Genomic DNA, 15,699 nt, shown 5'->3' with positions numbered 1-15,699 from the left:
GTCTGCTGTTTCTTGAGGCCTGCAATGCTCTGTAACCTGCAGCTGTGGTGTAGACTCCGGACTGACCCCAACCCCAGCTATCTTTCATGGATCTGTTGACAGGGGCTGCTTCCTCCAGCAAATCTTCAAGTAGGGTTTGTTGATGGGATAATCGGGCTGGGACTCCATGAAAATCCCATCCTGCCCAATCTCCACGCTGATCCCAAATTGAAAGGTCGTATATGGTGTTGACTCCTGCTTGCTTCAGCCAGTCCCTGAGATCAGCTATGTCCTCATTGTTATTCAGAGGTTCTTTCCCCATAATCCTGTCTAGCCATAGGTGGGTGCGTTTGCCGTTGCCAGGGATCCTGTAAACCTGTTTGTTGAAGAACTTGCTGCTTCTGCAGCATAATTTCCACACCTACGTGTTGTTTACTGTATTTGCATTCTAGAGGTTGCTGAGGGATTTTTTGGGTCCGTACTTTGTGCACAACAAGACACTAACCAGATGAGAGGGCTCATGGATCAGCTTCCACAAAATCTTTCCTCCCAGCACTAGATTGGCAAGAGCTGGGTCTCTAATTTGAAGCCCTCCTTCTGTCATTTTTTTTTCACCACGTCCTAGTTCACCAGATGTATTTTGTTTTCATTACCCTTACCTCCCTGCCACAAGAAATCTCTGATCAGTTTGGAGATTTGCTCCGTCACATTTCTTGGAGCTAGGAGAAATGCTGCCTGGAAGATTGGTAGTGGTGATAGCATGGCTTTTATTAAGATTACTTTGCCTCCCTTCGTCAGCCAAAAGCCTCCCCACGCTGCAATTTTTTTTTTAATTTTCGAGATTATTTCGCTCCAAAGCGATCTTTTATTGGCTCTTGATATGATGGGAAGGCCCAGGTACTTGAATCTATCCCATGTTGCTTGACCTTTGAATTTGAGGAGAGTGGTTATGCCAGTGAGTTCCCTCTTATCTATATTCTAGCTGAAAACTTCACTTTTGCTCTCATTGATTAATGCCCTGGAGGCTCTGCAATAACTTCTAAGTACTGTGTCAATGGCTTTGGAAATTCTGATGGATGCTTCACCTAAGGAGAAGGGAATCGTCAGCGAATAGAGTGTGGTTCAGTGCTTCAGCTCCATGGGAAGGTTTGAGACCCAGAATGTTGCCGTTTAGTCTTTCAACAGTGAGTTTACGACTGAGAGAATCTGCCATTATGATGTACAGGAATGGGGAGAGAGGGCATCCCTGCCTGATAACTCTCTGGGCTTGGAAGAAATTTGTGGGGCGGTCGTTGACTAATGGGGCAATCCATTGTTTGTCGATGCAAGCTTTGATAAGATTAACGAATTGGGTCGAAAAGCCAAAGGAGAGAAGGACATTGTTGAGGAAAGAGTGATCCACTCTATCGAATGCGTTTGCCATGTCTAATTTAATCAACATACCTTTTTCATTCCGCTACTTGCTTGAGTGTATGGTCTCTTGAACTTGGATTACATTATCCATAATATTCCTGCCTTCTACGAAACCACCTTAAGGTGAGGAGATCAGTCTTTTTAACAGGGGCTTGATCCGGTTTGCTAACAGTTTAGCCAGAATTTTATATGAAGCGTTACACAACGAAATGGGCCTAAATCTTGCGAATGTCTCTGGATTGGTGTCTTTGGGGATTAAAGAGAGGTAAGTGGAGTTGGTTCCTCCACCTATCTTGGTTTTTTTCATGAACCAACCTATCATTTTGTGGAGATCAGCTTTGATAAGGTGCCAACAAGCTTTGTAGAAATGGATTGTAAATCCATCAGGCCCGGGAGCCTTGTCTGCATCCATGGACTAGATGACGTTTATGATTTCCTCCTCGGTGATTGGCCTGTAGAGAGTTGCGTTTTCTTCAGGGCTGATGAGAGAAGGGATGTTAGCGATGAAGTCAGCGGCTTCCTCATTGTTGCTGTGAGTTCCTTCTCTGTAAAGGTTCCTAAAGTGGGTTTCGGCGATAGCTTTGACTTGGTTAAAGTCTTTGCAAACATTGCCCTCAGCTGTTTTTATTTCTGCTATGTGGTTCCTTGACAATCTCGCTCTATATTGTCGGTGGAAGAAGGAGGTGTTTCGGTCTCCAGCCTTCAGCCACAAACTTCTGGATTTGAGTCTCCAGTATTCTTCTTCCTTTCTGAAAGATTGGTGTGTGGATCTTTGGGCTTTTGTTTCTTTATCCAGCAACTCTGTTGTAATATCTTTGCTTTCCATCTCTATTTGCAGTGTCTGCAATGAGTGGACTGACTCCTTTCTTTGCTCGGTGGGAGTGGGGGCTGGTCTCTTTATCCAGTTCTTCAGAGCCTGTTTTGTGGCTTTCAACTTTTGCTCCCAGACATAGCTTGGGGATCCCATGAAAGTTTTGGCCCAAGCTACCTTCACTGTCTCTATAAAACCTTCCCTCTCGATCCATAGAGGGCTGAACCGAAACGGAATAGGTCCCAGGTCTTCTTCATCTTCCAAGAGGAGCTGAATAGGCTTATGGTCAGAAGCAAGTTTAGGCAGAATTTTAGTGATGATTATCTTTTTGTTCATCATTATGGAGCTTTGTACCATGAATCGGTCTAAACGTGCTGAGATGTGATCTGTTCCCACTCTGTTATTGGACCAAGTGTAAATGCCGCAGACAGGATTGAAGTCCAAGAGATCCCAGCGCTGAAAGAGCTCCTCTACCTCATCTAGCATGGGGTCTCTGTTGCTTGACCCCCCCCCCTCTTCTCTTTTTCTTTCATAATGATGTTGAGATCCCCTGCTATGATGATATTGCTGGGGGATGACTGCTCTAAAAAGGCGGAGAGGGAGTTCCAGCATTCTCGCTTTTCATAGTAAGAAACTGGGACATAAAGATTGAAAAGGGAAATAGACAACTTACTTGCTTTGTGCATCAATTCCGTAAAGATCTAGTGTTGTGTTTCCAGATGATTTTTCAGATGAAAAAGGTCTTCATTCCAGAGAGTTGCCAGTCCTCCAGAAGTTCCCCTTGAGCTGACAGCTTTGCCTATTCTTTTATTCCACTTTGAACTGTTGATCTCTAGAAGGGCTTGGCCTTCTATTTTGGTCTCTTGGAGCATGAGGATATTTGAGGGTTCTACTTTCATAAGATCCTTGACTGCTTCTATTTTGGAGGGGTTCCCCAGTCCTCTACAGTTCCAAGAGACGAGATTCATTATTTACTTGAGGGAGTGTTGAGGCCTCCCTTGGAAGGCCTTGGTCTGATATTTTGCCCAATGGACATCTCTATTGTAGCTTGACTTCCTTGTGTTTTGAGTCTTTCTACCTCCTCCTCCCTCTTTTCTTTGCAGGATTTCCTTCTTTCTTTTTTCGTTTGTCGCTCGTAGGTTTCATCCTCCGAGGAACCAGAGATTTCAACTGGTTTTTTCCTTGCTATTTCTACATATGAGGGATTGGAGGGACTGCATTGGATGGCCTCAGTCTGAATTGCTTCCCCTTCCCCTTTGTTTGAGGGAGGAGTGTCCACCTGTTCTACATTCTCCTGGGCTAGGGTTACTTGTTTGTTCTGAGCACTTTCTGTCCCTTTTGGAATTACTTCCGTTTCCTGGTTGGCTTTGGTGCTGCTGGGGCCTCCGTCCATGTTGCCTTTGCCTATGCCTTTTTTTGAGGTTGCATTCTTCTGGACTAGAGTCCATTGTTCCCCGTTCTGTTTGTCTACTTGCTCCTCTGCTTTCTTTTTACAGTTCTTTGCAAAGTGTCCATGACCATGGCAATGTCTGCATTTAAAGGGTAGTTGTTCGTAGTCCAACTCCTGGACATGCGTCCAGCCAGCTACAGTGAGTTTGATAGCTTCTGGTAACCCCTCTTCTAGGTCCACTTCTACGCAGATACAGGCGCATGAATACCGGTCTTTTCTCGCAGCTTGATCTATATATTTTCCCAATGCATTACCTATGATCTAAAGGGATTTTTGGTTCCAGCAGTGAGGTGGCAAATGGGGAAGCCTAACCCAGACCAGGACAGTTGAGGGGATGTCTTGGGTGGGATCGAAATCAGGAGACCACTTGTTCGGATAAAGACCCTGGGGTCCCATGAAATACGGTCCATTTCTAAAGATTAATCCTATGTCATCTGGGTTTTCGAAGACAAACACAAAGAAACCCTTACCTACAAAATAACTTTTGACTCCCTCTTTGATCAGGGGCTTCCAGTTCCTTTGGGTCCATTCATCAACCGACTTGGGAGATGGCCAGAGGCCCGTGAACTGACCTATGAGGCCTCTCTCCGTAAGGTTCAAAGCTGCTTTACAGGTTTCTTCTTCTGGTAGGGCTACTGATGGAATCGTGTCCAGTTTCTTAACGAATTTCTGTTGAGAAGCTGGGGGGGGCGCTTTGGACCAGCAGCTACCATTGATCTGAAAGCTAACACCTCCGGGGGGGGGGGGGAAAGAGGGGGATCAGGGTCCCCGCTGGCCTCCATCGACTGAGGCTGGGGAGACGGAAGGGCACATAGGCCAGGGCCGCGCTGGTGCAGTCGGCAGTAGCAGAGCAAGAGTGCGCGCGCGAGTTTTTAAAATAGTATGAGTTTTTGATTTATTAAGAATTTAGGAGAATGTCATGAAAAACCACTAAGCATTATTCACTCCTATTTTTAAACTATTATTTCCACTTCTTTGTCACTTTTCAAGGACATAAAAAGATTTCAGTTTGGGGGATGTTATTTTTTATTGTTTTATATATCATGACCATGACATTAATACTCTTTTTTATCCATCACCATCCCTATTCATTCTAAAACATCACTTGTTCCATATGACCTATGATATCATCTTACCCATGGAATCATCTTCCAAAACCTTACTGAAGGAATAAAATGATTAAAATTGTTGCTACATAACAAGTCTTGTTGTTGTTACACAAGAAGAAATGAAGTAACTGATACGCAGGAAAATTCCATTACTAAAAGAGAGGAATAGGTTGTCAACAAGAATAAGAATATGTCATAGAAGACATTTCCTCATAACTACATGTTGTCATACACCCAACAAAAAAAACAAAGTTATGACTTCCTTGATTCATAATTCACTTGATGCATAAAATTGGCCCACTTCTTCAAAGTTGTTGTGAATAGAAATCAAGGAGGCCATGTGGTATGTAAGTATGGGATATTTTATACATGTGAAATGTTGTTATACTCATATTTTGCATACTCTTGATGCATGACCCTCCCATTTGGAGCATCATGGTTATTATTCATTATTGATGACTGAAGCTAGATTTCAACAGAGATTGGAGCAACAACATCAATTTGTTTTCCAGTGTCGCATGACAACATGATAATTCTCCTATTTTAGGGAAAATGAATTTTTATGCAGGATGGTTTATTTTCTCTTTTGTTGTTCACATTTCTGTTTCTCATTTAAGGCACACAATTTTATTTTTATACAGTGTGAAAAATGATTTGAGCATATCTTTCGAACTATGAACTGTGTTTTGGTGCTTTGTGGATAGCAAGAAGATATCATTAAATAAATACACCCATAAAACTTCAAGCTAAAATACTTTGTAAAATTCCATAAATTAAGCCATGTCACCTACAGCTAATTTGCAATTTTTTCAAAATATGTGATGCGAGGATCTCCAATTTTTTTAGTGAGGAGAAGCAACAGAATGGTAGAAATTTGCTTGCAAAATTTCAAAGAAACCTAGTTTGTAGTTTATGAGAAAATGGTTAATGAAGTTTGTTGCTACTTGTACAATTTTTTATGCAACTTCATATACATATTGTTGAAAATCCATGTGCAATTTGCTACAACATCTCCAACATTGCTAAAAAGGAATAACCATTTTTTATATATATTTTGGAAAGAAGTGTTATTTCTATCAATATCATGAGTTGATCAAGAATATTTTTTTTGGTTATTGTGCATTGAAAAATGGAAATTATAGCTTGGTTGATGCAAAGGTATGGGTTGCATGAGGACATGCAACATATTTAGATTGGGAGATATGTTGGATTGTTGATTTGTCACTTTTATTATCACTTCCAGACATCCATTTCATTCCTTTTACCGCTCCTTTATCAATCCATTTACCATCATTTCTTGTAAAATACCATATCATACATAATTATGTTTTTGTGGTTATGTAATATTTTCTTTCCTTTGTTTTTAACAGATTAAATATTATTATGCATAATTTTATTAATTATGGTTTATGAAGAGAATTATTGTAATATAACTTATGGTTCCAACCTCCAATTCCTCACCTAGGTCACAAAATATAAGCTCCAACTTATGGTCAAATGTTCCCATCATAAATCTATCAGATAAGAAGCGATATATTTGTGTTGGATTTTTTGGGTGAATGAAGACAAATCTCAAAAATCTAAGACGTTGGTTTTGTGTAGAATGGCCCAATTTAGTTGATAGGCAAGTGGTTTTCTAAAATTTGTTATGGTTTTAGAGATACAGGTGGTTATTTCAAAAGTTTATTGCAACTATTGACAAATTGTGTCCCAAACAAAGCAATCGATCAGCAACTAAAACAACTTCATCTTATTCTAAGAAGATTTTCTGATTAATAAATCAAATGGAATTTGATATTGAGTTTTTATACAACAAATATCTCCCAAGGGGAAATAGGGTCAATATTTTGTAATCTGTCTATAATTGTTACAATCCATATTTGGGGGAATTAGTTCCAATTCACCCCCTGGTCTTTTCTTCTATAAATGTATGGGAAGATACCAGATTGAGTGTTAAGTTAAGTTACTGGAATCAGTTGTAGAGACAAGGGTTGTATTGAAAAACAAAGAAACAATGAGATTATTGGTGCACTATCTTTTTAATAATGCATGAAAATTTCTATCATTTGAAGCATTAATTCGTGAGTGAGCTTTAGTAGCCTTTATTGGTGAAGGAGGCCCCCTTCACTAATCAGGTGTTGCATTTTTATTTTTTTAATTATATTTATCATATTTGCTACAGTTTCATTTATTAGTTATATTTATCATAAAAATTCTGTAAATTCCTTATGCTTTTATTTAATGAGAAGTTGTTAATTTCTCGAAGTTAGTATTTACATTTGTTATATTGAGAAGGTTGATTTGAGAAAGTTGGGATTCTGCCACATTGATATTTCAAGGTGATTTATTCCATGTTATTAGTAGTGTATTTAATTATTTGTACTTGTGAAATGTTTAATTGTTGTTACCTGCAGAGTGGTTAATTGTCGTTACTTGTGGAATGTTTAATTATTGTTACTTGCAGGGTGTTTAATTATTGTTACTTGCAGAGTGGTTTAATTGTTATTGCTCGAAGAGATTGAGTTACTATTACGATAGGACATTAGATAAATTTTCAGGTCTAAAATGGGAATCCTAAGGAATATTATAAAATAATAGTGAAAATAATAAAATAAGATTAGACTACCTCATCAAGTTTTGGAGGGAAAAAAGAAAAACTACTTTTTCAACTCATATTTTCAACGTATATCCCTATGATTTTACTCAATTTTCAAGAAGGGGCTCTCGTTGGATGTGGAATTTAATTATGCATCCAAGGAGTACCCAGGTTTCATACTTTCGATGGATCCTACTACACGAAAAATGTGAAATACATGAAAAAATGTGATTGCAATCACATTATTTCATGTATTTCACATTTTTCATGTAGTAGGTTCCATCAAAAGTATGCAACATGGATACTCCTTGGATGAAAATTTAAATTTTGCATCCAACAAGTGTTCCTACTTGAAATTTGAGTAAAATCATAGGAAGATAAGTTGAAAATACGAGTTGAAAAGGTATTTTTTTTTTTTTTTTACTCCAAAAATGGTGAATCACCCACATGGTTGAAATCATTATATTGAATCATATTAGTTCTTATAAAGTTTATTATTGTTGTACATTTTTTACCTAAAAATTTCTCTAATGCTTTGTTTCATACAACTGTTAAGAATTCTTTTGTAGATTAAATTTCCTTTCTTTACAGCTAATGCATTCTCTTTTAATTCATTAAAGTTTCTATTGCATTGAGTTCCTGTATTTTTATTTCTTGAGTTGGATTTAATCTGCAAGTGTGATTTTTCTAGCTACACGACCATTAGAACCACTAGAACTAGAAAGGGATCTTTTTCCTGCATATATTTTGCATATAATCTTGATATAACAGACAAGCCCTGAATTGACATTTAAATGTGGAGTGTTGTATTTGTCCTAAACAGACATATGCATCAACTGAAAATACTGATGTATTATTAATTCACATGTTGCTATAAATACGGTACAATACAATGGCTTAAGCCTTTTCCACCATCTTGCTTCTCTTGTCTCACTCTTGCTAATTCTTAACATTTTATTATTTATATGTTATTTCATTTCGTAGGTTAGATGTCTCTTGATTTTGTTGTTATTGTTATTTTCAAACACTCACAAATAAATAGACCGGATTAAGATAAATGTGAGATACATTATATTAACAATATTTACATATTATTACATATTTTTCGACCCTTTTCTTTCATATTCCAAGTGGTCTCTCGGAATCTAATGATTGTTCAGGTTCCACACCATAACCCTCGGTGGATTAGGTGTCCAAAATCCCCCCCCCCCCCCCCCCCAATCTGAAAGGGGTATATATGAGTCCAAGAAGAGAGTTGAAATGAAAAAAATGTATGGTAACAATTGGCTAATTGTGCTCTCTAAAATGATGGTATAAGGTCGGAGAACTTGAGGTCTCCACTGGTGCTGGTTTAAGGATGACCACTAACACTAGAATTCTTAGTGCAGTTCTTGGAATAGTTCCAACTCTAGCTAGAAGATGAAGTCTTATACTAGAGGAAGTGCTCCCTATTTTTGAGAAAATGTAAACCATTGACATCTCAACCTAAAACAATTGATGTAGTTCCTAGAACAATTCAAAATCTACACAAAAGTTGAAGTCTTCTGCTAGAGGAAGTGTTCTGAAAAAGGATGTCATTGAGGTCTCAACCTACGGTGATTTAAGGAAGGCCACCCACCAAAGGCATGCTCATGAGGCATTCATTCGTCTCTGGGTACAACTCTGAATCTAGGTATGGTTGACTCTGGATCTAGGCTCAGGCAGGTTCAAGTTGTGGCTCAGGCTCGCTTAATGTATCTTTAAAGCTTATAGATGACCATCAACTCTCCCCCTGTTATCACCAAAAAATTGATCATCCAGCCTAATTTACTAGATGGATCGAATTATACCATGTAAAGCCAATTTTACCCTAGTAAAATTGCTTTCAATGTGAGAAATTACCTAATAAACCACCTTTATTAAGTAATTTATAGTTAAACCCATGAAGAATAATTAAATAAATCATTATTTATTTGATTTTATTCTAGGAATAATTAATTTAACCACTGTTTTATTATTATTCCTTGTCAAATTTGACCCAATCATGAAAAATAAACAGATAAATCATTATTTATCTTATTTTTCTCTAAGAATAATTAATTAATCACTAATTAATTATTATTCTTTGTTAAATTTGACTAAATCCCTTAGGAATAATTAAATAAATCCTTATTTGTTTATTATTCCTTAACTAATTCATTGAGATGATAAATAAATCATTTATTTATTTATTATTTCTAAATAAAAGTTTAAATACTTTTTCCCTCCTAAACAAATATAATAAAATATTCCAAGTGGTTATTCCAAGAATGGGATCAATAATATTTTATTATTGCTCATTATTCGAGGATAACTCAATATTTTGTTATAAATAGAATGGTTTTCCATTCATTATTGACTTTTGATTATTTTCATTGTTGCACTCATTGTTGTAACTTTGATTATTTTCATTGTCGCACACCATATTTTTACTGGGTTTATGCATTATAGAGGAGAGAGACTCTACAAGAAGCTGAAGATGTTTGAGGATAGCCAAGAACCCATCCCATAGAGGGGGACTGGTAACATTTATCTGTTCTCTTCACAGGTGTTATTATAAAATTATTCTTTACATATCTGGTTTCCATTGGATAATTGGGGTTATTACTCTTTCTTTCAATGTTTAACTATGATCGTAGCATAGATCAAAATTTTGGCAGGTTTTGTTTTTATCAGTTGCTGGAGATCTACAATGTTTAGCAGCCATTAATATTGTTGAGATTGTTTGTCATCCACAATCTTAAGTGGGTTCTTTTCGTACATCATTGAAAAGAAAACACTACAACAAATTGGCGACCCCACTGGGTTTTATACTTTAGATCCAGAAACCTAGGTGGCCTTTGGTTTTCAACTTAGGGTTTCTTATTTTTCAATTGTATTAATGTTTCCTAGTGTTTTAACCCTAGATCCGATAAATTTTTGACTTACGTAAGCTTTCTGTTCGTTTCTGCAGGTCACAGGAACCAGCCGCGACAAAGGCAACACTTTTTTCTAAAATTTACAGACTGGGAGTCTCGGAGCAGAAATCACAGTTTTCAGCCCAAAAGGTGTAATCTGGGCTCCAAAATGCAGCTTTCTGCCCAAAAAGTTTGATTTAATCAAAAAACAGGTCAGAACCTACGATTTCTGGGTTTTAAGGTTTTTCTCAGATCTCTTTCTGGGTTTTGCTGAGAGCTATCTGTTGGGTGTCTGACCTTTGTCTCATCCCACTTAGGCCTTGATCCATTATGTTTTACTCGTCAAAGTTGAATTTAGCCTCCCCTAGGGCTTCTAGTACACTTCCACCTTTCTAAGAGGAGTTTAGCTGAGTGAGAAGTCTGAGTTTTTTCCAGCACTTTCAGCCACATTTTCTAGATCTATAACCTTTTGTTTTAGATCTGATAAGATAGGTTGCTACCATCCATAGTTTCACTTTTAAACTTGTTTGGTCATTTGCCTCAGGGTCCCATCGGTTTCCCTAGGTGTTTCACCCATCTCCCTATCTTTTTGCAGCGATCTTCCCCTCTTGTTTTTTGTTGTTGCTGCACCACTTTCCAGTAGCTTAGTGTCACTTTATCCTAGTCACACCGACTTTTAGATCTCTTTACTATTTCAGTGTATTTCCCATCAGTTTAGCCACCAAGTATTACAGTGTTTGCAAACCCAGTTTGGGTGGGATTTAGTTAATTGTTTTGATGTTCATTTTCTATTATTTATTTCAGTTTATTTTTAGCAATATTTTTTCTTTTTTACAAACACGAACTAGGATTAATCAATTAATACACTTGCATACACAAACACACCTTAAGCGAAGGGCACTTGGTTTACACCGCCAAGCCAAGACTTAACATAATAAATTTATCTCCCCACATTAGAGACAAAATATATATTGTTGATCTCCCCTCACCATTACCGTGTTCTGTGTGTCCTTCCATCATTGCGCCACCAAGGCGTGTGTCACGGAGACTATTAGGCCTTCGCCCCCAGTTTTCGCTTGGGCATATTACTCCTCCCCATCAGATTCAAGTTCATAGCCCTCTGAGTCCCCATACCGACTCTTCTCCTGGTCCTTCTAATTCCTCATCTAATTCCGAGCAGGGAAAATTTTAAGAACCACCCTAAATTTATATGTATAATAAATGGGCTAATCCCCATGATACATAGGAAAAATGGGAGGCGATTTTATCAATAATATAATATGTATATATAATTTTTTTGGCGAATCTCTCACCAGATTATATTATCTTGTACAGTGATGGAGAATCTTTCACTGAATTATAAAATCTTGTAAGATCTTGGCAAATCTTTTACTGAATAATAAAACATTGTGAAGTCTTGGCGAATGTTTTGTTAAAGTATGAAACCATATATGATAATAAGAAAACATATTCATTAAACTGTAATATACTAACATACATGTTTGGAAAAAAGAAACATAATTTTCTCTTCCTACAAACAATGTTCCAAGTTTCAGTGGCCATGTTTGTCAAGGTTCTTACAATACACTCTTTCATAAACTTCTATTAGTTTTGATAATATTCCACAACAAAGTTCTTGTAGGTGTTGATATTGACAATGAGTTCTGTCAAGGTAGGAGAGATTAATCTTTTCTCTACAACTTTTGTCAAGCTACCACTTTTTTCAAGTTATCAAATTTCTTTCTTATTCCATAGACTCCAACTGCGAGATAAAAAAAAAACACATCAAGTTTGTTTACCCCAACACACCAACAAGCAGTGAGCCCCAACTATATTATATAATAAAGTATTAGGTATCCCAAAGGCTTGAAGGGGATCTAATTGAAAGAAGTGACCATTGTGAGAATCCTTTCAATCAATATATGCATATATAAATGTAGATTTATTATTATTTTAATCGGAAATATTGAATTAAATAATAAAATTTAATTACGTCTCTCCCAATCTAAATTGCTTATTAGCATAATTCACTACCCTCATAGGTCTCACAGAAGATGAAAGGTTGTACAAACCAGCTTATTTTTCAAACAACTAATCCAACATCAGTACCTAAACTTTTTCATGAAGATATCATATTGAGAATGTTTGAAAAATGGTGAGAAATCTTCTGTGAGGGTGATGCGGAAAGAGTGATAAGGTTTCATTGTTTTGAATTTTTTTTGTTAAATCAAAAAAAGTTAAAAACCAATATTAATGGAGATATTGGTATTTTTTACTAAATTTTGTGAAGTGACTAAATGTAGCTTTAACCATTCACCTTAAGATGTTTTTACAATATAATTTCCTAAGTCTATTTAATATCTTCATTATCATAAAAACCAACCTATATCCATCTTAACTCCACATCTACCACTCTTAGGGGGATGAAATCTATTTATCCCTCTGAGCACTTGGTAGACCCAGAATTAAGATGGATCTAAGATGATAGAATTTCCACTTTAAATAGTCTATCCTCACATGAATACCATGGGTCAATACCATGGGTTATCATAAACCTGGAGCTTAAAAATTACTATTAGTAATTTATAAAAATTAATAAAATTAATAATTGATTTTTATTTTATTTTTTATTTTAACCAAGTTAAAATGTTTAACATACATTAAATTACAACATCCATTTTTACTCTTGATCCACCAAGCCCCGAGAGGGATCAAATATTTTTTCACTCTATGCTAGTTTGCATATCACGATATTTGATCCCTCTCGGGGCTTAGTAGATCCAGAGTAAAGATGGATCTAATTCCCCCATTTAAATAGGCTACATTCCACGTGAATACCATGGGTCAATACCATGTGCCTTTTTTATTTTTATTAATACTAATATTAGGGTTAATAATGTTTTTTTGCATGGTATTAATAATAATCTAGCCCATGGTATTTGACCCATAGTATTTTGCCCATAGGTTTCACCTAAATATAACGCATTTTTTGAGTGATCGTAAATATAAGGTGACTTATGGAGTAAATATAAAAAAATGTTTTATTTGTTTACCATACCTCTTGTTTATTTATAATTTTATTAATTTACCATACCTCTTTTACAAATATGGTATTTGGCCCATAGGATTCACTTAAATAAAACCTCTTTTTTTAGCCTTCATAAATAGAAAGAGGGTTATGGACTAAATATAAAAAGAGGTTTTATTTATTACCATACATCTAGTTTATTAATATTTTTATTTATTTACCATACCTTTTCAGTAAGTATAAAAAGAGGTTTTATTTATTTACCATACCTCCACTTTATTTATATTTTTATTTGTTTACACCCTTGCATGTATATAAGGTGACTTATGGAGTAAATATAAAAAATGTTTTATTTATTTACCATACCTCTCATTTATTTACATTTTTATTAATTTACCATACCTCTTTTATAAATATGGTATTTGGCCCATAGGATTCACTTAAATAAAACCTATTCTTGAAAATTAGGGCGAATGGAAGGTTGTAACTCCTAATTTCAAGGGCTAAATTTACCTTTTTTACCCTCTTCCTTATTATAAGGTCGGCTATTTGAGGCGATTTGTAAAAATGTACTATGATACAAAATATTCGCCCACTAAAAATTTAAAACCCCTTAATTTCGCCAAAGGGGGAACATTCGCCCCTAAAATTTTCCATGATTCCAAGCCTCCTTCACGGCATATCATCACCATGTCTGGACCCACAGCTAGTGCAGGAACCCAACCAGGTGGTGGCTCCGGTTCTACATGGGTGGTCACATCAGGCGAAACAATCTCAAGAACCGTTACGACAACCCTCATGCTCCCCTTTATGGTTGGGTTAAGTCTACCATATCTTAACCAGTTGATAAATGACCCCATACACCATGATGCTAGTTGGCCCTCTATGCCGACTAAGCTTCCCTCAGACATCCAAAAGTTGGAGGGTATTGCTGGAGAGGATCCTACCAACCATGTCTGATCCTTCCACATGTGGTGTTCGTCCAACTCCATAACCGATGACTCCATTCGTCTTTGGCTCTTCCAATGGACGCTCACTAGAGACGTTGCAAAATGGTATGTAGACCAGCCCTCCGCCTCTCATTCTATTTTCGCGACACTTGCTAAAGCGTTCTTATCCTATTTCTAGTTACCTCTCTAATACAACACCAGTACTAAGCTTTTGACCACATTTCACCAATCCTCCTCTACTTGCCTTTCTGACCATGTTCAAGAGTGGCGTCGAAGGAGGAGCACATGTTGTGCCCCGCCTTTCAAAGACCGTGTTTATCTAGATTGGTTTCTTAAGAGCCTTTTATCCCCCATTGGGAAATATGTCGCATCCCATTTTCCTCGGACTAAGGAAGAAGCTCTCTAGACCGCTTTGAGATATGATCTAATTTATGCACAATCCGGTTATGTCTATATTGTCATTCTAGACCTCCCACATCTTGGAAGTGCCAATGCACCAGGGGCATCTCACGCTGCCAACGGTATCATTGGATCCTTTTCACACTCTTCACCATATAGTCAGTAGAGTTATGGCTATCCGCAGGGGGGCACCAGTTCCTCCAACATTTATGCCCCTCCTACTAACAACATGTTTCCAAGGCCTCAACCTATCTACCAAACTATTTCTCCTTCTTATGCACAACCTCGTGCTCCAGCCCCTCAAGCATTAGTGCCGCAACATCCCATGCATCCTCAACCCTAGCAGCCATCGCTCCCTTAAGACCAGGTGTTTGCACAGCAGAGTGATACCAATCCCCAAAATTCGAAGAAAAATAATAAGGGGAAGGGTAACAAGGGTAACCAGGGTAACCAAGGTAACCAGCCTAGTGAACCCCAGGGAAACCAACCTAACACCAACAACCAGCAACAAGGAGGCCAGCCCAAGCAGAACAAGGCTATTCATACGAACAAGCCTTGTGCATGTTTTGGTGTACATGGCCATTATACACATGAGTGTCCTCCTTTACCCCAAATGTGCCAAATGTGGGAAGCTCAAGCAGCTTCTCGAGGCCAACAATCGCCTCATAATCTTGTGCCACCTCAACTGGTCATGCTCACAAATCCTTTCCCTCAGCAAGGATTTGTTGTTGCTCAACCCCAACCAGGTCAAGCAGCCCACCTTCCCCAACCTTCTGGTCCCAGTGACTACTAGATCCTGATGATGAACTCTAATGAGGTTAACCCCTCCAATATCAACCTACAAACTTGGTCGCATCAATATGACAAACCCTCCACTTCGTCAGTTGCTGAGTCCAAAACCAAAGTGTCTGCTGAGCCTCTTATGACACCAAATGGTCATTTACAGATCCCTCAACCCAAATTTGAGGCCAAGATCCCAAAAGGACCATTAGGCCGTAACGCGGCTTCTAACAGAGCTGCCCATACATATAGTATAGTAGACAACTTGG

The 15,699-nt window shown here is 37.5% G+C and overlaps 1 protein-coding gene across 1 annotated transcript; it reads right to left on the bottom strand.

Moving 5' to 3' along the window:
* Window positions 1–1,807: 1,807 nt before the first annotated feature.
* LOC149252734 (uncharacterized) lies at window positions 1,808–2,689 on the bottom strand. Its single transcript, XM_089454256.1, has one exon. The coding sequence runs from the start codon at window positions 2,687–2,689 to the stop codon at window positions 1,808–1,810; it is 882 nt and encodes a 293-aa protein (XP_089310382.1).
* Window positions 2,690–15,699: the final 13,010 nt, after the last annotated feature.

The sequence above is a fragment of the Pinus tabuliformis genome, chromosome 7 (genome assembly GCF_031772625.1).
Source record: "Pinus tabuliformis cultivar Carrire ecotype Pingquan chromosome 7, CPIR1, whole genome shotgun sequence".
NCBI classification, from domain to species: Eukaryota; Viridiplantae; Streptophyta; class Pinopsida; order Pinales; family Pinaceae; genus Pinus; species Pinus tabuliformis.
The sequence above is the reverse complement of the archived record's forward strand: the minus strand, read 5'-3'. Positions and strand labels throughout refer to the sequence as shown.

What these genes read in the sequence shown, in the direction of transcription:
- LOC149252734 (XM_089454256.1), bottom strand. Translation starts at nt 2,689, where the DNA reads ATGCTAGATGAGGTAGAGGAGCTCTTTCAGCGCTGGGATCTCTTGGAC.